The 25,876-nt window shown below is 41.7% G+C and overlaps 1 protein-coding gene across 4 annotated transcripts in view; it reads right to left on the bottom strand.

The window, feature by feature from the left end:
- Positions 1 to 25,876, bottom strand: part of LOC134341470 (frizzled-3-like) — a 99,868-nt gene that overhangs the window by 26,405 nt on the left and 47,587 nt on the right. For all 4 annotated transcript variants that reach the window (XM_063039347.1, XM_063039341.1, XM_063039332.1 and 1 more), the window contains 2 exons: positions 5,562 to 5,758; positions 2,395 to 3,412 (listed from right to left, as the gene is read on the bottom strand). In XM_063039347.1, the coding sequence (XP_062895417.1) occupies positions 2,395 to 3,412; positions 5,562 to 5,758 (1,215 nt within the window). The remainder of the gene's footprint in view (positions 1 to 2,394; positions 3,413 to 5,561; positions 5,759 to 25,876) is intronic.

Here is a 25,876-nt window from a genome sequence, read left to right as displayed (position 1 = left end):
TCTGGAATAGTTCTGGAGGACCGGAAGACTGCAAATGTCACTCCACTCTTCAAGGAAGAAAGAGAGGCAGAAGAAAGGAAATCATAGGCCAGTTAGCCTGACTTCAGTGGTTGGGAAGATTTGGGAATTGTTAAGGATGAGGTTTCAGGGTACTTAGAGACACATGATAAAGTAGGCCAAAGTCATGAGGGTTTCCTTAAGGGAGAAGCTTGCCTGACAAATCTATTGGAATTCTTTGAGGAAATAGCAGGCAGGATAGACAAAGGAGAGTCAATGGGTGTTGTTTAATTGGATTTTCAGAAGGCTTTTCACAAGGTGCCGCATATGTTGCTGATTAAGATAAGAGCCCATGGTATTACAGGAAAGATACTAGCATGGACAGAAGCAACACACATCAAAGTTGCTGGTGAACGCAGCAGGTCAGGCAGCATCTCTAGGAAGAGGTACAGTCGACGTTTCAGGCCGAGACCCTTCGACCCTTCGTCAGTCCTGAAGGGTCTCGGCCTGAAACATCGACTGTACCTCTTCCTAGAGATGCTGCCTGACCTGCTGCGTTCACCAGCAACTTTGATGTGTGTTGCTTGAATGTCCAGCATCTGCAGAATGCCTCTTGTTAGCATGGATAGAAGATTGGCTAACTGGCAGGAGACAAAGAGTGGGATTAAAGGGGGCCTATTCTGGTTGGCTGCCAGTGACGAACGGTGTTCCACAGGTTTCAGTGTTAGGATTGCTTATTTTCACGTTATATGCCAACAATTTAGATGACTGAACTGATGGATTTGTCCCCAGGTTTGCAGATGATATGAAGATAGGTGAAGTGTTGAGGAAACAGTGTCTGCAGAAGGACTTAGACAGATTGGGAGAATTGGCAAAGTGGCAGATGGAATAAAGTTGTAGACTATTCTCTAAACAGGGAGAAAATTCAAAAACCAGAGGTGCATTTGGGAGTCCACGTGAAGGATTCCCTAAAGGTTAACTTGCAGATTGAGTTGGTAGTAAGGAAGGCAAATGCAATGTTAGCATTCATTTTGAGAAGACTGCAATATAAGAGCAAGTATGCAATGCTGAGGCTTTATAAGACATTGGTCAGACAGTACTTGGAGAATAGTGAACCGCTTTGGGTCCCTTATCTAAGAAAAGATGTGCTGGCATTGGACAGGGTCCAGAGGAGGTTTACTACAATAATTCAGGGTGTGAAAGAGTTAACATATGAGGGTGTTTGAACGCTCTGGGCCTGTACTTGCTGGAGTTTAGAAGAATGAGGAGAGGATCTCACTGAAACCTATCAAATATTGAAAGGGCTAGATAGAGTGGATGTGGAGAAGATGTTTCCTATAATGGGCGAGTCTAGGACCAGATGGCACAGCCTCAGAGTAGAGGGATATCCACTTAGAACAGAGAAGAGGAGGAATTTCTTTAGCCAGAGAGCAGCGATTCTGTGGAATTCATTGTCACAGATGGCTGTGGAGGCCAAGTGATTGAGTATATTTAAAGCAGAGGCTGATGGTCCAAGTTACATCTCTGGATTGTGGGAGGAAACCGGAGCATCTGGGGAAAACCCATGGATTCCACTGGGAGGACCTGAAAAGACTCCTTACAGAACAGTGCCGGAAATGAACTCTGAACTCTGCAACGCTCTGAGCTGTATCAGTTTCACTCTAATTGCAATGCTACCATGGTACCAATTTCTGCAATTATCCAATTATTAAAATAATCATTATTAGTCATGTCTGCCTTGGCAAGCTGTTCACTCTATCTATGCATCTTATCATTTTATACGACTCCTATCAAGTCACCAATCTTCTATTCTGCTTTCTTCTGGGATTTGTGGACGCGCACTCCAAAAGGCTCTGTTCCTCTACACTTCTTGGGATCCTGCACCGCATCACATTTTCCCTTGCCCTTTTTGTCCTCCCCAATTTATGCTGCCTTCCAAACAGTACAGAACGCTTGCTCATAGAAACAGCATCCAACTACGATAAGAAGTGGTTCAAAGTAGAGAACGCCAAACACACCAATAGCGATCATGCATTACTTCTCAGTTTGTCATTTTGTATTCGATTTGCAAATATTTTTGCTCACATATCTAGTCCAATGATACCCGTGTATAGCCCAGAACTTTCCTCCTCACGGTAAAGCATGTTACTAGTGTTGGTACCAACAGAACAATATTTAAGAAATATAAATGACATAAACAAGAAATCTCACAAGGAGCATATCACTCAAATATGAACCTTGAGGAATATCAGTGCATACAACATGCTCAGTCACTAATATTCCTGCTGACTGTTCATCTTTGCTTTCTCTCATTCAGTCAATATTTAATCCAATGTGCCACCTTCCCTTTGATCCTTCAGATCAAACTGCCTTGGGGGACTTTGCTGAAGTGCATACCTGGTAAGGGCAGGGAATGTGGTATTCACGACATCGCTCCTGAATCCATGTTGTCTCCCAAACAGCACGGAACGCTTGCTCATAAAAATAGCATCCAATCACAATAAGGAGTGGTACGAGGTAGAGAACGCTGAACACACCAATACGGATCATGAACTTCACCAACTTGTCCTGGTTCTCTTTCTCCAATGGGATTTCAATCCGCACGCGGTTCAGTGATATTATACCAGCGAGTAACAAGGAAACTCCCACCACCACGTACAGGCACAACGGAGCCAGGACAAAATATCGTAGTGCATCAACATTGTATAGTCCAACAAAGCACACACCACTGATGTTGTCCCCTTCGATTTTGTTCATGGCAAGGAGGATGATGGTGAGTGTTCCTGGGATCCCCCAGGCACTTGCATGGAACAGCAGGGCTTTCTTCTCTATTGCCTCACTGCCCCATTTGGGAACAGCAGCTAAAAACCATGTTATGGTGAGGATGACCCACCACACGGAGCCGGCCATTGTGAAGAAGTACAGAACCATAAACAGGATAGTACATGCCTTATTGTGGGAACCTTGTGTTACTGTCGATGCTTTGTAAACAGAAGGATCATTTCTGTTGCAGGCAACTGTGTCCTCAAGAAGAAAGCCAATAAAAAACACCAAGGAAACCATCATGTAACAGACTGCATAAAAGATGATTGGGCGCTCTGGATAGCGGAACCGTTTCACATCAATGAGGAACGTGAGGAAAGTAAAGAGTGTGGCAGACAGGCAGACAATGGATATCACCCCAATGAAGTACCTGGCAAAGGATAGTTCTTCACGTCTAAAATACATATTTGGGCAAGGGGGTGAGCAATCTGTGACTCCAAGGAAGGAGTAGCCAAGTTCTGGATTGATTTTCAATTCCCTTGGGCACCAGAAGCCATAGTCTCTCTGAACAGCCACTGGGGCTTCTTCTGTGGGGTCACCATCCAAAACAGAGTCAGCTTGCCGTGGATACCCTTCATCACAATCTGGAAACCTGTGGAGCATTAAAAATAAAATGCAAGACTTAGTGTCCAATTTATGTATGGCACGCAATTCCCACTAAATACATTGATTTCTGATTTTTAAAAAAATCCATTTGGAGGTATATTAGCTAAAATTAACAAAATCATGTGTATTTAGGAAGTTTGAAGAACCCAAGGATTACAAGAGATCTGAATAGCTATGCAGATAGTGAATTGGAGGTGATTTCCACCTCCACGGCCGTCAATCTATTATGAACATGACTTCCCAAACTGGTCATGGCTTTATTAACAGATGGGTCCATCGACTACAGGTCTCACTGGGCTCAACCTCATACCCATCTGTCCTTAGTAAATGCAAGGTGTCTTCCCCTCACTGTTGGGCTATGTTTTCTTCTCTCATTGTATCAGCATGTTTGGGTGTAAAGACCAACTCCCTAATCTGCCAATTTTCGGTATGCAGGCAATAACCTTTGTATCAAACTTAGAGGATGAGCAAGACAGGCAGAAGACAAGCACAACCAGATCTGGCCTCATGTGTCACAAAATAATATGGCAATGGAACTTTGTTGACTTCATGTCTTTTGTAGCTTAATGGTTGAAACAGGTTGTTATAAATAGTCTAGAATACCATGATCACAAAACTACCAGAAAAATGGTAATTCTGTTTCCATCCAGTTTACCAGCAAGATGTATGGTGCTTTATTTCCCTCATCATTGTAATTCAGTTCAAAACATACTATGCAATCCCCTATTCCAAGGTAATTTGTGGAATATGAGTTTCTGCCCTTTTCATTATTCTCAACAATTGCCTGGTCTTAACCTAGTGCAAATCGGCACATGTATAAAAGAAAACTGGGAGATCGTTTCGCTGAACACCTACGCTCTGTCCGCCAGAGAAAGCATGATCTTCCAGTGGCCACACATTTTAATTCAATGTTCCATTCCCATTCTGATACGTCTATCCACGGCCTCCTCTACTGTAAAGATGAAGCCACACTCAGGTTGGAGGAACAACACCTTATATTCCGTCTGGGTAGCCTCCAACCTGATGGCATGAACACTGACTTCTCAAACTTCCGCTAATGCCCCACCACCCCCTTGTACCCCATCTATAATTTATTTATATACATACATTCTTTTTCTCTCTCTCCTTTTTCTCCCTCTGTCCCCCTCACTATACCCCTTGCCCATCCTCTGGGCTTTTATCCCCCCTCTCCCTTTTCTTTCTCCCTAGGCCTCCTGTCCCATGATCCTCTCATATCCCTTTTGCCAATCACCTGTCCAGCTCTTGGCTCCATCCCTCCCCCTCCTGTCTTCTCCTATCATTTCGGATCTCCCCCTCCCACTTTCAAATCTCTTACTAGCTCTTCTTTCAGTTAGTCATGATGTAGGGTCTTGGCCTGAAACGTCAACTGTACCTCTGCCTAGAGACGCTGCCTGGCCTGCTGCGTTCACCAGCAACTTTGATGTGTGTTGTATGAAAGTCAGGTCCGTTTTGCAAACTGAAAATTAACTACTGAGAAAAACAATTTCTATCATTGAAAACAAAATTCAGCAATTCTCCTGGGTACAGAACTAATGGAAAGATGACACTGTCAATTCTTTGAAGGACACTTTTACACTCAATGTGGAAGAAGTGGTGCGTGTGGCGATTATCGCTTGGAATAGTTCTCTCCTGCCTACCTCAGACTTTAAAGCCACATATTTCCCAAAGACAAAACTGACACAGTGACACTTTATGTATTGTAACATGCCAAGACCCAAATGACCATAAAATAAAATCCACAGGTAGGATGCTAGTAAGCCTGCAATGGTAGTTTTAAAAATATGCATTTTCCTATTATGCAAATACCAAGTGAACAAGGTCAGTGCATCTGACAGCACCTGAAATAAAAGGTACAAATCTCAAATAGACTAGATTATTGCTAAACAAACTAATATGGTGAAAACCTGAAGTGAAAAGAAACCATTGTAAAAGCCCATACGTCAGGCAAAAAAGAAAAACAAACTGGCAAAAGTTTTGGGGCATGATCTTTTATTCAGTCATACATTTCATCTTCCCATCAGAAATTTTCAGATCTGTTGGAAAAACTCCAACATTTTCTATCATTTCTGTTGCTTTCTTTTTATTTTGGTTCAGGAGGATTAAAGTTTGCTTACTTTACACACTCCATCTCTTCTGGCCACGTTACACCAAACATTTCCATTAGTTTATGACACTCCACATATGCCCGTTGACACAGCTTACGGCATGGCAAGGTAACTCGCCCATATTCAGTGCAAATCGGAGCATACATTGCACAGAGGAATGGCTGAAGGTCTTGGGAACATTCCAAGTTTACAAGAGGGTGGAATGGCTGAAAGAGAAAAAGAATGACAGCATATATAATTTTTTTGCAGAATTCAAAAGCACACCATGCAAGGTTTAAAGACAACCAGATCATCATTTTTACCATCATATAACTTGTGTTGTGCATGTATTTATTTATTTATTTTAGAGATAAAGCACAAAACAGGCCCCTCCAGCCCAATGAGCCACACAGTCCAGCAATCCACCTATTTAACCCTAACCTAATCAGAAGACAATCTATTAACCTACTAAGCGGTACATCTTTGGACTGTGGGAGGAAACTGGAGCATATGTACTGTGCATCTTGATCCAGAGGAATGCTGTTTCATTTGGCAGTATACATATGTACAATAAACTGAACTTCAACTTGATCTAATAGATTCATAATATGATATAAATCAATTCAAGATCTTTGACTGGAAAACTATTCCAAGTCATTAAATAATTCTTTTTCACTTATTAATCAGTTATACATTACTTCTAATGTATAACAAATTTAAATTATTTTACATTGACTTCCACAACCCCTACATCCAATTCATCTACAACTAGGGGTAATTAACTTTTCAACCCACACATTTACAAGATTAAAGGAGGAAGTCATGGAGTGATTGTCTACTGAGTCTCTGTGGGTGGAAGTTAGGAACAGGAAAGGGTCAAAAACTCTACTGGGTGTTTTTTTATGAACTACCAAATAGTACCAGGGAGATCGAGGAGCAGATAGGGAGACAGAGTCTGAAAAGATGCAACAGGGGTGTTGTGGTGGGAGATTTTAATTTCCCCAATATTGATTGGCATCTCCCTAGAGCAAGGGGTTTAGATGGGGTGGAGTATGTTAGGTGTGTTCAGGAAGGTACCCTAACACAGTATGTAGATAAGCCTACAAGAAGAGGGGCTGTACTTGATCAGGTATTGGGAAATGAACCTGGTCAGGTGTCAAGTCTCTCAGTGGGAGAGCATTTTGGAGATAGTGATCACAATTCTATCTCCTTTACCATAGCATTGGAGAGGGATAGGAACAGACAAGTTAAGAAAACGTTTAATTGGATTAAGGGGAAATATGAGGCCATCAGGCAGGAACTTGGAAGCATAAATTGGGAACAGATGTTCTCAGGGAAACGTACGGAAGAAATGTGGCAAATGTTCAGGGGATATTTCCGTGGAGTTCCAACGAGACAGGGAAAGGATGGTAGGGTACAGGAAACGTGGTGTACAAAGGCTGTTGTAAATCTAGTCAAGGAGAAAAGAAGAGCTTACGAAAGGTTCAAAAAAACTAAGTAATGATAGAGATCTAGAACATTATAAGGCTAGCAGGAAGGAGTTCAAGGATGACATTAGGAGAGCCAGAAGGGGCCATGAGAAGGCCTTGGCGTGCAGGATTAAGGAAAACCCCAAGGCATTCTACAGGTAGGTGAAGAGCAAGAGGATAAGATGTGAGAGAATAGGGCAAATCAAGTGTGACAGTGGAAAAGTGTGTATGGAACCGGAGTGTGTATGGAATACCTGACTTCAGTATTCAACGACAGAAAAGAATCTTGGTGATTATAGGGATGACTTACAGCAGACTGAAAAGCTTGAGCATATAGACATTAAGAAAGATGATGTGCTGGAGCTTTTGGAAAGCATCAAGTTGGATAAGTCACTGGGACCGGACAAGATATACCCCAGGCTACTGTGGGAGGCGAGGGAGGAGATTGCTGAGCCTCTGGCAATGATCTTTGCATCAACAATGGGGATGGGAGAGGTTTCAGAGGATTGGAGGGTTGCAGATGTTGTTCTCTTATTCAAGAAAGGGAGTAGAGATAGCCCAGGAGATTACTGACCAGTGAGTCTTACTTCAGTGCTGGGTAAGTTGATAGAGAAATCCTGAGAAGCAATATTTATGAACATTTGGAGAGACATAATATGATTAAGAATAGCAAGCACGGCTTTGTCAAAGGCAGGTCGTGCCTTACAAGCCTGATTGAATTTTTTGAGGATGTGACTAAATACATTGATGAAGGTAGAGCAGTAGATGTAGTATATATGGATTTCAGGTACCCCATGCAAGGCATATTGAGAAAGTAAGGAGGCACGGGATCCAAGGGGACCTTGCATTGTGGATCCAGAATTGCTTGCCCACAGAAGGCAAAGAGTAGCTGTAGACAGGTCATATTCTCAATGGAGGTTGGTGACCAATGGAGTGCCTCAAGGATTTGTTCTGGGATCCCTCCTCTTTGTGATATTTATAAATGAACTAGATGAGGAAATGGAGTGATGGGTTAGTAAATTTGCTGATGACACAAGGGTTGGGGGTATTGTGGGAAGTGTGGAGGGCTATCAGAGGTTACAACGGGACATTGATCAGATGCAAAACTGGGCTGAGAAGTGGCAGATGGAGTTCAACCTAGTTAAGTGTGAGGTGACACACACAAAATGCTGGTAGAACACAGCAGGCTAGGCAGCATCCATAGGAAGAGGTACAGTCGACATTTCAGGCCAAGACTTCGTCAGGACTAACTGAAAGAAGAGAAAATAAGAGATTTGAAAGGTTGGGGGGGGGGGGGAGATCCGAAATGATAGGCGTAGACAGGTGGGGGAGGGATGAAGCTAAGAGCTGGGAAGTTGATTGGCTAAAGGGAAACAAAGCTGGAGACACGGGAGAAAGAAAAGTGGAGGGGAGCACCAGAGGAAGATGGAGAGCAGGCAAGGAGTGATTGTGAAAGGGAAAGAGAGAGAGAGAGAGAGAGAAAGGGGGGAATAATAAATGAATAAATAAATAAAAACAAGTGCTACACCTGTCCTTACACTTCCTCCCTCACCACTATTCAGGGCTCTAGACAGTCCATCCAGGTGAGGCGACACTTCACCTGTGAGTCGGCTGGTGTGATATACTGTGTCCGGTGCTCCCGGTGCGGCCTTCTGTATATTGGTGAGACCCGACGCAAAACGGGAGACCATTTCACTGAACACCTACGCTCTGTCCGCCAGAGGAAGCAGGATCTCCCAATGGCCACACATTTTAATTCCACGTCTCATTCCCATTCTGATATGTCGATCCATGGCCTCCTCTACTGTCGAGATGAAGCCACACTCAGGTTGGAGGAACAACACCTTATATTCCATCTGGGTACCCTCCAACCTGATGGCATGAACATTGATTTCTCTAACTTCCCCTAATGCCCCTCCTCCCCTTCTTACCCCATCCCCTATTTTATTTATTTATTTATTTACACCCCCCCCCCTTTTCTCTCTCTCTCTCTTTCCCTCTCACATTCACTCCTTGCCTGCTCTCCGTCTTCCTCTGGTGCTACCCTCCTCCTTTCTTTCTCCCGTGTCTCCAGCTTTGTTCTCCTTTCGCCATTCAACTTCCCAGCTCTTAGCTTCATCCCTCCCCCACCTGTCTTCTCCTATCATTTCAGATCCCCACCCCCCACATTCAAATTTCTTACTAGCTCTTCTTTCAGTTAGTCCTGACGAAGGGTCTCGGCCCGAAATGTCGACTGTACCGCTTCCTATAGATGCTGCCCGGCCTGCTGTGTTCTACAAAGGAAAACAAAGCTGGAGACACGGGAGAAAGAAAAGTGGAGGGGAGCACTAGAGGAAGATGGAGAGCAGGCAAGGAGTGATTGTGAAAGGGAAAGAGAGAGAGAGAGAAAGTGGGGGGGAATAATTTTGTGTGTTGCTTGAATTTCCAGCATCTGCAGATTTTCTCGTGTAAGTGTGAGGTAGGTCAAATATGATGTCAGAATATAGTATTAATGGTAAGACTCTTGGCAGTGTGGAGAATCAGAGGGATCTTGGGGTTGACTGCACAGGTTGACTGTGTGGTTAAGGCAGCATACGGTGCATTGGCCTTCATCAACTGTGGGACTGAGTTCAAGAGCTGAGAAGTAATGTTACATCTGTATCGGACCCTGGTCAGACCCCAGTTGGAGTACTGTGCTCAGTTCTGGTTGCTTCACTACAGAAAGGATGTGGAAACTATAGAAAGGGTGCAGAGATTTACAAGGATGTTGCCGGGATTGGGGAGCATGCCTTATGAGAATAGATTGAGTGAGATTGATCTTTTCTCCTTGGAGCGACAGAGGAGAGGTGACCTGACAGAGGTGTATAACATGATCAGAGGCATTGATCTTGTGGTGAGTCAAAGGCCTTTCTCCAGGGCTGACATGGCTCACATGAGAGGGCACAGTTTTAAGGTGCTTGGAGGTAATAACAGAGGATGTCAGGGGTAAGTAGTTTTTCTTTTTACGCAGAGAGTGGTGAGTGTGTGGAATGGGCTGCCGGTGACTGTGGTGGAGGCGGATACAATAGGGTCTTTTAAGAGACTCTTGGATAGGTACATGGAGCTTAGAAAATAGAAAAATAGAGGGCTATGGGTAACCCTAAGTAATTTCTAAAGTAAGAACGTGTTCAGCACAGCATTGTGTGCCGAAGGGCCTGTATTGTGCTGTATTATGTTTCTATTAAAGATTGTTTAATGGTTATTTCCAGTACACAACTGTAAATGCAGCACAAAAACTCAAGAAGAGCACCATAATTTTAAAACACAATACATATAATGAACTGATATAGCTTTTTTTGATAGATTGGTTGTATGTCCATAAAATGATGCTATGCACAGTTGTGTCTGTACACAAGGTAACTGTGACAGGAAGTGATAAAGTGGTGGTGGGGATGAGGTGGTGTGGGTTAGTGGGTGAGGTGCTGATCAACCTTACTGCTTGGGGAAAGTAACTGTTATTAAGTCTGGTGGTCCTGGCGTGGATGCTACATACAATTGCAAGAAAGTTTGTGAACGCTTTGCAATGACCTGGTTTTCTGCATTAGTTACTCATAAAATGTGATCTGACCTTCATCTAAGTCACAGTAATAGAAATCCACAATCTGCCTAAACTAATAACACACTAACAATTGTACTTCTCATGAATACTGAGTACACCATTTAAACAATTACAGTCTAGGTTCAGAAATGTATGTAAACCTCTGGGGTAATGCCTTTGACAAAAGCCATTTGGAGTCAGGAGTTCCAATCAATGAGATGAGATTGGAGGAGTAGGCTGTAGAAGTGCCCTGCCCGATACAAAACACACACAAAGTCAGGCCACTGACAGAGCTTGCTCTTTTCAAGAAAGATCTGTTTATGTGCACCGTGCCTCAATCAAAACAACTTCCAGAGGACCTTCGAAGAAGAATTGTAGAGATGCATGAAGCTGGAAAAGGCTACAAAAGCATTTCTAAAGACCTGAGTTCGTCAGTCCACCACAGAAATTGTCAACAAATGGAGGAAATTCAGTACTGTTGCTAGTCTCACTAGGAGTGGGCATACTGCAAAGATCACACCAAAAGCATGAAGGCAATGCTGAAGGAGGTGAAAAAGAACCCAAGGGTAACAGCAAAAGACCTGCAGAACCTGCTAAAGTCTCTGTTCATGTGTCCACTATAAGAAAAACATTGAACAAGAAGGTGTTCACAGAAAGACACCGTGGAGGAAACCACTGCTCTCCAAATGAAAATTGTTGCATGTCTGAAGTTTGCAAAGGACTACCTGGATACCTCCACAATACCTCTGTGACAATGTTCTGTGGACAGATGAGACAAAAGTTGAAATCTTTGGCAGAAATGCACACCGCTATGTTGGGAGGAAAAAGCACTGTACACCAAAACTTCATCCCAATTGTGAAGCATGGTGGAAGGAGCATTATGGTTTGCGATTGCTTTGTTGCCTTAGCTTACAATCGTTGAGAGAACAATGAATTCGAAATTGTATCAAGACATTTTGCAGCAGATTGTCAGGGTAGCAGTCCGTCACATGAAGCTTAATAGAAGTTAGTTCATCAACAAGACAACGATCTGAAACACAACAGGAAATCAACAACAGAATGGTTTAAAAAGAAAATTTGTGTTTTTCCAACACAAATGACCAAGTCAGAGTCCAGACTTTAACCTAATTGATATGCTGTGGCATGAATGAAAGAAGGCTGTTCATACAATGCATCCCAGAAATATTGATGAACTGAAACAGTTTTTTATGGAGGAATGGTCTAAATTTCTCCTCGCCGTTGTGTAAGTCTGATCAGCAGCTACAGGAAATGTTTGGTGAAGGTTATTGCTGCTAAAGGAAGTTCTATCAGTTATTAAATACAAGGGTTCACATACTTTTCCCAGCTTGGACTGTGAATGATTAAACAATGTGTTCAATAAAGACATGAAAAGAACAATTGTTTGCGTGTTATTAGTTTAGGCAGATTGTGTTTGTCTATTATTGTGACTTGGATGAAGATAAGACCACATTTTATGAGTAATTAATGCAGAAAACCAGGTAATTGCAAAGGGTTCACAAACTTTTTCTTCCAATTGGAGCTCCTCCCTGATGGGAGTGGGACAAACAGACCATAGCAGGGTAGGTGGGATACTTCATGATGTTGCTGGCCTTTTTTCTGGCACCTCTCTGTATATACGTCCTTGATGGCGGGTAGGCCGGTGCTGATGATGTGTTAGGCGGTATTGTAGAACCTTCCTGTCCGCTGCAGTGCAGTGTCCGTACCACGTATTGATGCTGTGATGCTGCACGTTAGGAGGCTCTTTAGAACAGAACAGAACTTTATTGTTATTGCTCATGACAACAAGACCTGCTGTGCTACTCCAGTCTGTGCAAAGCAATGTATGTGGTACAACTTAATATACATTATAAAAATTCCCATATTTACATGCAACAATTGACTTTGATGGTCCACAATACTCAAAGGCCAATGGTGAGCATTATTCAGCTGCACAACAGTCCTCGGGAAGATGTTTCTTAGTCTTACTACCTTGACTACGTTTCCGTATTTCCTACCAAATGGCAGGAGATGGAACAGTGTCCAAGAATGGGATGGGTCTTTAATGACGTTACAGGCACTCAGTAGGCACCGAGAGTTATAGATTGCCTCCAGGTCCAGTAGTCAAGTCCTAATGATGTGCTAAGCCATTCTTATTACCCACTGGAATGCTTTGTGATCTGGTTTACTGCAGCTTTAGGACAACATTGCCATTCCGTATGTCAGTGTCAGGACTGGATTAAGCTACTGTGGGGCCTGTAGCATATGTTATAAAGGGGCCCTAAATTTAAAAAAATGCACGTAAGTATTAAAACATAAATTATTTACTTGCATAGTAAAGTAATTCATTTTTTTCATTTGCTGTACAGCCAGCTAATACGACAAATGTCTGACGCTTCAGTAATAGTATTACTTACATGTAGGTATCAATTTCAAATGTCAACAGTAACAAAACTACAATTTAAAAGTTAGATTTTCTAGGTTTAGCATGAGCAAATTTGTTGATGATACTGGGAATGTCTATTACACGCAGAAGTTCATGTTCAATGCTCATTAGAGTGAGATTGTTCAATCTGTTTTGACCCATGGTGCTCCTTATTTCATTTCTAATTTTTTTCAGTTTTGAAAATGAGCATTCTCCACTGCAGCTGGTGACCATGAGTGACAATCAGATGTGCAAGGCGTTTTCTACATTTGGAAAATATGACTTCAAAGAATTGTCGGTTATCAAATGGTATAACTCTACAAGGACTTATTTACGCAAATATGAGGAGCAAGATTAGTTTTCAACAGTTCAGTAAACTGAACAAATTCTTCATTAAGACTTTCTTACAGATCTTCCGGATATGATTTAATAAGATTTGATAACCTCTTTACAATCTCTTCAGGTAAACGACTGTAACTGATGAAGGAATCCAAAAACACCATTCACCTTTAGATAAGCTTTCTGCCTTTTTGACAGGGCAGAAAGCAAGCTGTCAATAATGGCAAGAAATGTTTGGCTTTTAAATTTCTGAGAAGGCGTTTGAGGTTCAACAAGTGGATCAAGAGTGCTGGAGGCACTGAAATCATCATATGCGCGATTTTGCTTGTGTTTTCTTTGAGTTTGCTGTTGATAATCTTCACACTTAGTCAGATCCTTGGCTTTTTGCTCAATGTCTGAAAAAGTAGACCGCATAGCTTGAATACATCCCTGCAAGGATTCATAGAGTGCACAAGCTGTGTTCAAGTCTTGGCCAGAAGATTGCAAAGAAGTGCTGGTCATTTGAAAACGCTGTAATGCTTGATCCCACAATATGCCTATTATTCCTGTTTCCAACTTCATCATAGTTGAAAGTAGTCCACGAGCCTGTTGTCAACACTGCTTTCTGATTATTGTTATTTGAAATGTCATCCAAGACTTGTTTTATTGCAGAAAAGCTGTGTAAAAGTGCTTTTGTTGCATCTGCATGAGCTGACCACCTGGTATCTGACATTCTTTTCACAATGGACAAATGAGCACCACCATCAGACAATGCCGCAGAAAGGAGATCCCACCGATACGTAGAAGCAGAAAAAAAATGTGTACAGGCTTTCTACAAATTGAAAGCAAATTAATGTTTCTTGACAACATTCAACAGCACATTTTCCAACCAAATTTAGTGAATGTGCAAAGCATGGAATGTAATCCAAAGTCATTCAGTTCTTTAATTCGTGCTTGTAAGCCACTATACTTGCCACTCATGTTGCTGGCATTGTCATAACTTTGACCACAGCAGTCTTCTATAGCAATGTCATTTTCCTTTAAAAAGTCAAGTAAACTTTGAGCGAGCTGTTCAGCACTATGACCTTCCATATCCAAAAACTTCACAAATCTTTCAACTGGTCCAGACAGCAAAACATAGCGCACAGTCAAAGTCAGCTGGTCCACATTAGATATATCTGGAGTAGAATCCAATGAAACAGAATAATACTTGTATTTCTTCACTTTACCGATAATGTGATCCAGTAAGCTGGATCCAATCAGATTGATGAATTCCTCACATTTTGTTTTAGATAGGTATGATTTATGTCCCCTTCCTTGGTTTGCATTTATACCATGACACAGCAAGGAGCCACTACACGCCTGCACACACATACTGTATCATGCAGCATGCAGCTCCCCCAACTTGAAAACAACAGCGTTGCCAGATCATCGTCGTTGTGGCATGGATGAAATCACAGAGCATTGCGTTACTGGGCAGTAACAAGGCAGTTTCCGTATTCGACAAAACAGGTTACAGTAGGCAGAGACCCCTGGCAAAACAGGTCTAATTGCCTTGTGACTGAGACTCGATATTTATTTGCTAAACACAAAGAATAGTTCATAGTTACAAGTATAGACAATTCTTTTAAGTTTTCACATCTTTTGATTAAATTCATTCTACTGGCGCCAGTATGCCTAAGCTGGCATTCATGGCCTTTAGGAATGCAAGTTAAAATCCATAAAACATTATTTGGTATGTTACGTACTAACACAGAGGACAATTCATATTCAAAAAGCACAGATATGGTGTCTTCTCATCTATCTGTACACTTAGCATTCTTGTCTCAGACGCACCAGAGATGCATTGTTACAAATGAAACTGGGTTCACAGATTTTAGGAAATGCATTGCTATGAACTCAATCCACAGTACTTTGTTAAAGAACAGAACACTGATGGCTTAAGTCATTTATTTAAGTGTAAATGAATTGTCTACCCAAAACTCATTCTAGCAGTCGTGAGAATACGATAAGATGCCGCACCAAACCGGCCCTGGTCAGTATGCTCTCTATTGCACAACAATAAAAGTTGGCCAGCAATTTTGGGGACAGATTAGCTCTCCTTAAGCACCTCAGATAGTATAGTTGCTCCTCTGACTCCCCTGCTATCAAGTTTGTGTTGACAGACCAAGAGAGCTCCTCAGTGATACTCATCCCAAAAACTGCAGTTGATGCGCACTTGCCTAATTTCACATCTGGGTACAATTAATGAGGAAGTCCACTGCATATATTTACTATGTATCTGTAGACGGACATGAGTATTGATGTGCACAATCCAGCTCTCTTCAGCCTCCTCAGAAAGTAGAGGTGTTTTTGGGAGAAAACCAGACAACCCAAGGGCAACTCAAGCAATCACAGAGAAAAATGCAGCCTGCACACCGACAGCATCAGAGATCAGGATTCACTCTAGATCACTACAGTGATTAGGAACCAGATTTAGTTTGCCACTCAACTCTAGTTTCTAATTAATTGCAATTAATACAATAAAAAAAACTGGTAACACAATGAGACAACCCGAAATAGTAAAAGTTAATGATAGTCAAGATTCTTCACAGAGTGGGGAGAGTGATGCTATATTTCATAGGCAAAGAGGCATTAGATAGCAAAGGACCTTAGTGCTAAATTTAAATATAATGCCTCCTTTTCTTCTTTGCATGAATTTGAGAGCTTGATTGCCAGGAGGCCCAAATGGTCTAATTCTCAAAACATTTCAGTAATTACAACTCCATCACTAGAATGTTAACAGAGCAACCAACACAAAATGTTCTCAAGCACAATACACTCAGAATTAACTAAATTATTAATCATTTTTGACAACTGCAATTCTAAACAAAAGATAAGTGACACTCTTAACATCAGCCATTTTACCCCATGACATCCTTCGACCCTATAGCAGTAAATAATTGGCAAACCACAAGCAGTGAAGCTACTGATGATAATGCAGCTGTGCCGCAGATGGAATGCAAATCCTGGAACAAAGGACTAGTTACAGCACCGAAACATCTATGTGTAACACCCAATTTAAAGTTCAAAGTAAATTTATTATCAAAGTATATATATGCCACCAATTAAACCCCAGGTGAACTACTTTTGAGATTCAGGAATACACTCAATTGTATAGTAAGCCTGTTCACTCTGAGCCCCATCCCTCCCACTCATTGAGATTAACATTGTGGAAGCGCCCCCCACCCCATTAAACAATGCAAAGAGAAATTAGGGGAAGTAGAAAGGAACCAATGTATAGAACTTGAACTTTAAGGCCTTGTCCTAAAAGAATTATGTTCTTTATTCCTTTACCATACAATTTGTCAATTGGTTTACAAATGTATTGCACTGTGGAAAATAACTCTGTCAATTCAGGATACTTTAATTGTGGAAAGAGGAAATGGGGAAAAAAAGCAAAGAGATTTCGGAGAAACATCTGCCAAATATTGAGCATCACAGTTGCCATGGTGTCATTTTATTCCTCACTTCGAAGTTGTAAATACATTGTAATATTTCCACTACGACCAGCAGTGCACCATGGATAAGAATAGGACTGATGAGAGGGAGAAAAATACTGCGTAGCATAATTTTATTTTTAAGCAATGCATGATTATTCAACTTAGCTGGAGTAAACTGCATTAATCATTCCCTTGTAAAATTGTCCTCATATGCATAAAAAGAGGCAAGGCAGACTGGTTTTTCACTCTCAAGAGTTCAGATCTGCAAATATACAAAATTCTCATGGAGCTTGACAGAACAGATCAATGCATGACAATTCACTGACTAGGGTGTCCAGAATCAAAGCAAAGGAACCAACAATCATGATAAGAGGGAGAAAATTCTTCATTTAGAAGTAGTGTCTCTTGGGCAATGAATTTCAAAGAGGTTATGGTGGCTCAATCAAAGACTACATTCAAAGATTAAGAGCTTTGTATATTAAGGGAAACAAGGAATATGGAATTCGAATAGCCAAATTGCACTGCATGGTGACAATCAGCTATGATTTAATTAAGAGGTAATGAGGTGCAAGGAACTGCATAGCCTATCCTTCTTTTGTTTCTTATGCAAATAATAGTCACAAGTCGAACAATACACAAAATCAAAATCTGACACCTATGAAAAAATTAAAGAAAGTTAATGTGGCACAGACTTTTAATGTAAATGAATTACATCAGCAGCCCTGCCTAATTATTTTCTGCCATCTAACCCCACTTTGTCCAAATTCTTTTGAGTCATCACATCTTGTCTGTAATGCAATGGAAAAAACAAATCAACCGAGCAACAACAACCTAGATTGCCCGTAATTAATAAATTTGTACAATGCAACTGCAACAATTAAAATCATGGATTCTGTAATCCTTCCATTGACAAACTTTAAATCAATGACACTAACCTTGAAAATAGCTTAGAGACTAGCTTAGAGAGTTTGGTAGCAAATTACTAAAAACATACAGAAGTGCAGACTAATTGCATTTCTATCAATTGGATCTGCACTTAAAAGGCCTGATTTATTACTCAATGCCTAAGGCTACGTCCACACTACGCCGGATAATTTTGAAAATGAAGCTTTTTCTCTCCGTTTTGACCTCCCGTCCACACTGAGCTGTCATTTTCGGCCCCCGAAAACGGAGAGACTAACTGAATAAATAAGTATACTCACTTTGCCCCGTTTTTTGTCCTTGCTTGTATGAAGGTGGTTTACCTATTTATGCAAGTACTTCTCTGGCAGTAGATGTCTAACAGCCTAATGTAACATTGTATGGAAATACAAGATAACACTGATGCAGACGTTTAACAAGGTGCTTTATTAATGCAACAGAGTTAGTCAGTTTTTCAATGTTGTCAGCCAGGTCATAATGCCCGTGAACTCCCTGTCGGTTGCCTCCATACGCTCCAGTATTTGTTTTTTTTAGTTTTAAGTCCTGCTGCGCAAGAGCCAAGAGCAATTCCCTTTAACTTTTTCTACTCTGTAACTGGACAAATGCGCACCGTATACTGTTTTCTCTTTGCTTGTTTTCTGTGTGTCCTGCGCATGCCTAGTAGGAGGAGATTCGCCCAAATATCCGTCTAATGTGGACGGAGATATTTTGAAAAACGCTTAGTGTGGACGGACGCCTGTCGTTTTTACTCGAAACCGGTGTTTTCAAAATTATCCAGCGTAGTGTGGACGTAGCCTAAGTAACCAATCCAGGTTCTAAAGATATTAATGTTATGCATTCACCATGGTTTGATAGGCTCAGGAGATAATTTATAAAGAAATGATAGAGTTTAAACAGTTGCTCAGCAACACAGAAGGGGAATGTAAAATAAACACTGAGGCCCTAATTTATTCTCTCAAGTTATCATATTATGGCAAAAGGCAATTGTTCAAGCAAACAAATACTTCTTGCATGCGTCAATGGAAAAGGCATATTGGAAGGATGCAGCCTGCTTCATTGTTCAGACACCACAGACAAGATCTTTTCCCAACAACTGCTGTTTGGCTGTCATGGAAACTAGTGTCTTCCTGATGAGTCGTTGGAAGAGCGTAACTAAAGTTGTAACTCACCAACTGAGATCAAATTTTATTCACTGGCACTAACATAGAGCAATTCAAGGTTCAAGATTGTTTAATGTAATTCCCAGTACACAAGTGTAAAGGAGAACAAAATAATTGTTACTCCAGATCTGATACAGCACAAAAATCACAATATGATACAGTATAACATCACAATAAATATAAATACATAAAATAGTTTATAAACATGGACTGATTTTATATATATGCACCGTGGTGTCAGTAGATAAGGTGATTGACCGGTAAATAATAAAATTGTGAGGTTATCTGCATTAATGTTTCAGAAATTAAAACAAACAAGATACACACAATTTCATGAACGACGAATGTACAAGCCTAAAACCATTCTGATGACCCATTTCAGATGAAGGGTCTCAACCTGAAACATCCTTTCAAAGATACTGACCTGAACCAATAAATACCTCCAGCATTGTGTTGTACATAAACCCCTTTCTTGCATGCTTTTCTGAATTAACAGTCAATCCAATTTTTATACACACTGATTGCCAACTTAACCCCAGTAATAGTTCAGCAAAGAAGCATTTCCAACCCCCTCAATATTGTACTGTAATGGTGTGCCAACCTGGAAGGTACTCGTTAAAGTGGGATGAGCTCTCAATCCTGATTCAGTATCTTCTGCTGAGCCACTGCTGACACAATTGCAAAGACGAGTTGTATGTTGACTTTTATTACAAAATGATGGCAACTTGGAACAAATTCATTCTGCCACTGATTTTGAGTAGTGAGAGCTGGGTCATTGACTTCAAGAAGGGGGGCTGTGTACAAGCCTGTTTACATCAAAGGTGCTGAGATCAAGAGAGATGAACATTTCAAGTTTCTAGGAGTGAACATCACCAATACTGATCAAAAAACATGGGCGCCACCTCCAAGAAAGCTCACCAGTGCCCTACTTCCTCAGGAAGCTACAAAAATGTGGTATAATTTCCAACCCTCAATTTTTAATTGATGTAACATTGAAAGTATCCTGTCCCTTGCATCATAGCTCGGTATGGCAAAACTGCTCTGCCTGTAACCACAGAAAACTACAGAGATGTGCTGAGCTGTGTCAAAACCTCAGAAATCAGCCTCCCCTCCATGGACTCCATCTACACTTCTCACTGCCTCGGTAAAGCAGCCAATGTAATCAAAGATCATAAGACCTTTGGACATAGGAGCAGAATTAAGTCATTCAGCTCATCAAGTCAACTCCGCCATTCCACCATGGCTGATCCCGGATTCCACTCAACCCCATACATCTGTCTTCTTGCCATATCCTTTGAAGCCCCAACCAAACAAGAAACTGTCAATTTTCTCTGTCTTGGCCTCCACAACTGTCTGTGGCACAGCATTCCACAGATTCACTACTCTCTGGCAAAAAAACATCTCTTCACCTCTGTTCTGAAGGGTCACTCCTCAATTTTGAGGCCGTGTCCCCTGGTTCTGGACACCCCCACCATAGGAAATATCCTTTCCACATCCACCTTATCTAAACCTTTCAACATTCGGTAGGTTTCAATGAGATTCCCTCGCATTCTTCTAAAGTCCAGTGAGTACAGTCCCAAAGCTGCCAGACCCTCCTTGCATGTTAACCACTTCATTCCTGGAATTATCCTTGTGAACTTCCTCTGGACTCTCTCCAATGACAACATATCCTTTCTGAGATATGAAGTTCAAAACTGTTGACAATACTTCAAGTGCAGCCTGACTAGTGTCTTATAAAGCCTCAGCATTAGCTCCTTGTTTTTATATTCTATTCCCCTTGAAATGAATGCCAACATTGAATTTGCCTCCTTTACCATACTGAACCTGTAAATTAACCTCTGCACCTCTGATGTTTGAATATTCTCCGCATCACTATTGTTTCTTTTACAAAAATGTATTATCATACATTTCCCAACATTGTATTCCATTTGCCATTTTCCCCCCCCATTCTTCCAATTTGTCTAAATCCTGCTGTAATCACATTGCTTCCTCGGCACTACCTACCCTATCTTCAAACCATCTGCAAACTTTGCCACAAAGCCATCAATTCTATTATCTAACAACACACATAAAAGTTGCTGGTGAATGCAGCAGGCCAGGCAGCATCTCTAGGAAGAGGTGCAGTCGACGTTTCAGGCCGAGACCCTTTGTCAGGACTAACTGAACGAAGAGTCAGTCCTTCGTTAGTCCTGACGAAGGATCTCGGCCTGAAACGTCGACTGCACCTCTTCCTAGAGATGCTGCCTGGCCTGCTGCGTTCACCAGCAACTTTTATGTGTGTTGCTTGAATTTCCAGCATCTGCAGAATTCCTGTTGTTTGGGTTTTTAAATTCTATTATCTAAATCATTCACAAACAATATGAAAAGTAGCAGTCCCGATACCGACTACTGAGAAATACCACTAGTCACAAGCAGCCGACCAGAAAAGGTTCCCTTTATTCCCACTCGCTGCCTCCTGCCTGTCAGCTATTCCACTATCCATGCCAATATCTTTCCTGTAATGCGATGGGATTTTATCTTGTTAAGCAGCCTTATGTGTGACACCTTATCAAAAGCCTTTTGAAAATCCAAGTAAATAACATCCACCACCTCTCCTTTGTCCACCCTGCTTGTTACTTCTTCAAAGAAACAGATTTGTAAGGCAAGATTTCCCTTTACAGAAACCATGCTAGTTTATTTTATCATTAGTCTCCAAGTACCCTGAAATTTCATCCTTCATGATAGACTCCAACACATTCTCACCCACTGAGGTTAGGCTAACTGGCTTATAATTTCCTTTTTTTTTGCCTTCCTCCTTTCTTAAAGAGTGGGGTGACACTTGCAATTTTTTAGTCCTTCGGGTCCGTGCCAGAATCAAATGATTCTTTAAAGACAATAAACAATGCATCTGTTATTTCTTCAGCAACCACTTTCAGAACTCTGCGATGTAGTCCATCTGGTCCAGGTAACTTATCCACCTTAAGACATTTGCGTTTGCCTAGCACTTTTTCCTTTATAATAGTAATGTCACTCACTCCTGCTCCCTGATACTCATGGATCTCTAGCACACTCTAGCACAATGAACACAGATGCAAAGTCCCATTAAGTTCATCTGCCATTTCTCTGTCCCCCATTACTACCTCACCAGCATAATTTTCCAGTGGTCCAAAATCAACTCTTACCTCCCTTTTGCTTTTTATATAGTTGAAAAAAAATTTAGTATTCTGCTTTATATTATTGGTTAGTTTGCCCTCATATTTCAATTCTTCCTTTCTTATGTCTTTTTTAGTTGCCTTTTGTTGGATTTTAAAAGCTTCCCAATTATCCAACTTCCCACTCACTTTTGCAACCTATTATGCCCTTTCCTTGGCTTTTATGCAGTCCTTAACTTCCCTTGTCAGCCATGATTGCCTACCCTTGCCATTTGAGATCCAACACCAACCTGACTTTCCCAATTTCCTTGTATATTGAAATCCCCTATTACAATTGTGATAATACCCTTATTACATGCCCTTTCCAGCTCTCTTTGCAATCTCAACCACACATCTTGGCTACTATTTGGAGGCCTATATATGATTCCCATAATGGTTTTTCACCCTTGCAGTTTCTTAATGCCATCCACAAAGATTCAACTTTCTCTGACCCTATTTCACCTCTTTCTAAAGATGTAATTCCATCCGTTTCCAACAAAGCCACAGCACCGCCTATGCCTTCCCGTTTGTCCTTTCAATAAAAAGTATACCCTTTGATGTTAAGCTCCCAACTATGGCCCTCTTTCAGCCACGACTCAGTGATGCCCACATCATACTGACCAATCTCTAACTGAGCCACAAGTTCATCCACCTTATTTCAAATACCATGTGCATTTAACTATAGCACCTTCAGTCCTGCATTCTTCGCCCTTTTGAATTTTGTCTCTGTGGTACAATTTAACTCTGCACTGTCTGCATTTGTACCCAGTCATTCACTTGTCCTTCTTTCCATTCATATTATACCTGTCATCTACTTGTAAACCTGGCTCATCCTCACTCTATCATACTGGTTACCATCCCCCTGCCATTTTAATTTAAACCACTCCCATCAGCTCTAGCAAACCTGCCCGTAAGGATATCGGCCCCCTCGGATTCAAGTGCAACCCATCCCTTTTGTACAGGCCACACCTGCCCAGAAGAGGTCCCAAGGATCAAGAAGTCTGAATCCCTGCCCTCTGCTCCAATTTTTCACCCACACATTTATCTGCCACCTCATTCTATTCCAATCTCCACTATTGCACAGGCAGCAATCCTAAGACTCCTACCCTTGAGGTCTTGCTTCTCAACTTCTTTCCTAACTCCCTATCTTCTGCTTTCAGGATTTCCTCCCTTTTCCTACCTAAGTCGTTGGTAACAGTATGTACCATGACTTCTGGCTGCTCACCTTCCCTTTTCAGGATATTGTAGATGTGTTCAGAAACACTGCGCACCTGGGAGGCAAACGAACATCTATGTTTCTTTATAGCTTCCACCAAATCGCCTCTGTCCCCCTAACTATAATGTCCCCTATTACTGCCGTCATCCTCTTCAGTTCCCTATGCTTTTGAAAAGGGCAGAAAAGAGAATGTCCAAAAGTGGAAGGGTCTTTCTGTGGGAATCTTTGACTGGACGGTGGTGCAGACGCAGTAGAAGTGTTCCCATGTAGATCCAGAGCGTCGCTTGAAAAACCCAGTCTCTATAAAAGAGAGGCACCGCCTAGCAGAGTGGTCATTGTGGGAGTGGTCTGAGTCAGAGAGGGAAGGCTTTGTCTGAACAGGCAGAGGTGAGGAAAGTAGGCAAGTTTATTTATTTTTCTTATTTAACTCTTGAAAGTATAGTGGGTATGTTCACAGGGCTAGTGTTCTGTTCTGTGTGTCAGATGTGGAATTTCCAGGAGACTTCCAGCCTCCCTGATAGCCACATCTGCCTCAGGTGCATTGAGATGCAGCTCCTTGGAGATAGTGTTAGGGAACTGGAGCTGCAGCTCAATGGCCTTCAGCTTGATAGTCTTCCTCACCGTCCACTATACCCCCGATCTTGGTGTCATTCGCAAATTTGATCCAGTTTACCACATCATCATTCATATCGTTGATATCGATGACAGACAACAACAGACCCAACACTGATCAGTGCACCACAACACTAGTCACAGGCCTCCATTCCGACAGGCAATCATTAACAACCACTCTTTGATTTCCTCTGGGAAGCCACTGTCTAATCCAATTTATTACCTCATCTTGAATGCCAAGCCACTGAACCTTCTTGATCAACTTCCTATGAGGGACCCTGTCAAAGGCCTTGCTAAAGTCCACATAGACAACATGCACTGCCAGACATGCTGACTATCCCTAATCAATCGGTCTATCAAAATACATATATCCAGCCCCTTATATCTTTCCCACTACTGATGTCAGGCTCACTGGCCTAGAATTTCTGGGTTTATTCTTACAGCCGTTTTAAAACAACAGAACAAAATTAGCTGACCTGGGTGGAGACCGTGCTGCTGCATGCTACTTGGAGCACCAGGGCCGGTGCCTTCGAGTTAATGTGAAGGTAATATGCATTGAAATAGTGAGTGAATGTCTTGGATATTTCTTCTATGATCACAAGACCCTGTTGGACATTGATTGCTGCAGGCCTGCTTCCCTTGTTGGTAGGGAGACAGGTGTCGAGGCAGCAGTGTTGCCTCAGTTGTAGCTACGTCTAGGCCTCAGTCCTCTGACTTGCGTTGTAGAGTGCTCAGGCGGGCTAGGTTGGAGGTGGCCTCTCCTTTCGGTGCTGCTCCCAGTACAATTATAGTATAGGCTAGACTGCCGGGAAGCAGAAATTTGCGGGACTTGTCACTCAGGAACTTGGTCTAAAAATTTATTTTCTTTCATGACTATGTTCTTTTTATCCCCTCTTTCCCATTACTTTGAATGTGCATGTATGTTTTTGCACCTTGGTCCCAGAGGAACACTGTCTCATTCAGCTGTATCATGTATGGTTTGAATGACAATTAAATCTAATTTGATTTGATCCCATCCTCCAATCCAGCACCTCACCCATAGCTAAGGATGTTTTAAATATATCTGTTAGGGCCCCTGTAATTACAGCACTAGCCTCCCACAGTATCTGAGGGAACACTTTGTCAGGTCTTGGGGATTTATCCACTCTAATTTGCCTCAAGACAGCACACACCTCCTCCTCTATAATCTGTGTAGGGTCCATGACCTCTCTGCTGCATTGCCTCATATCTATTGACTCTGTGCCAAATTACTGAGTAAATACAGATGCAAAAAATCCATTTAAGATCTCTCCATCTCTTTTGGCTCCATGCATTGATTACCATTTTCATCTTCCAGAGGACCAACCTTGTTCCTTGCTATCTTTTTGATCTTAATATATCTGTAGAAGCCCTTGGGATCCTCCTTCACCTTGCCTGCTAGAGCAAACTCATGTCTTCTTTTAGCCTTTCTAATTTCCTTCTTAAATGTTCTCCTGCATTTCTTACACTATGCTTGACCTTTCCACTCCTGACTTTGTAAGTAGGCATAACAACATCTTTCTCCACAATGAATGACTTAGATGATGGAATAGATAGATTTGTTGCCAGGTTTGCAGATGATACAAAGATTGGTGGAGGCACAGGTAGTGTTCACCAAACAGGGAGGCTGCAGAAGAACTTAGACAGTTGAGAAGAATGGGCAAGAGAGTGGCAAATGAAATGCATAGTTGGAAAATGCATGGTCATGCACTTTGGTAGTAGAAATAAATGTGCAGACTATTTTCTAAACAGGGAGAAAATCTAAAAATCTGAGATGCAAAGGGACTTGTGCAGAACACCCTGAAAGGTTAACTTGCAGGAAGAGTCAGTAGTGAGGAAGGCAAATTTTTGCATTCAATTCAAGAGGTCTAGAATACAAGAGCCAGGATGTGGTGCTAAGGCATTATAAGACACTGGTGAGGCCTCACCGTAAGTATTGTGAACAGTTTTGGGCTCCTGATTTAAGAAAGGATGTGCTGGCATTTGAGAGGGTTCACAGGA

This window comes from Mobula hypostoma, chromosome 2, assembly GCF_963921235.1.
Source record: "Mobula hypostoma chromosome 2, sMobHyp1.1, whole genome shotgun sequence".
Lineage (NCBI taxonomy): Eukaryota > Metazoa > Chordata > Chondrichthyes > Myliobatiformes > Myliobatidae > Mobula > Mobula hypostoma.
Note: the sequence above shows the minus strand (reverse complement) of the source record. Positions and strands in the feature narration are given on the sequence as shown.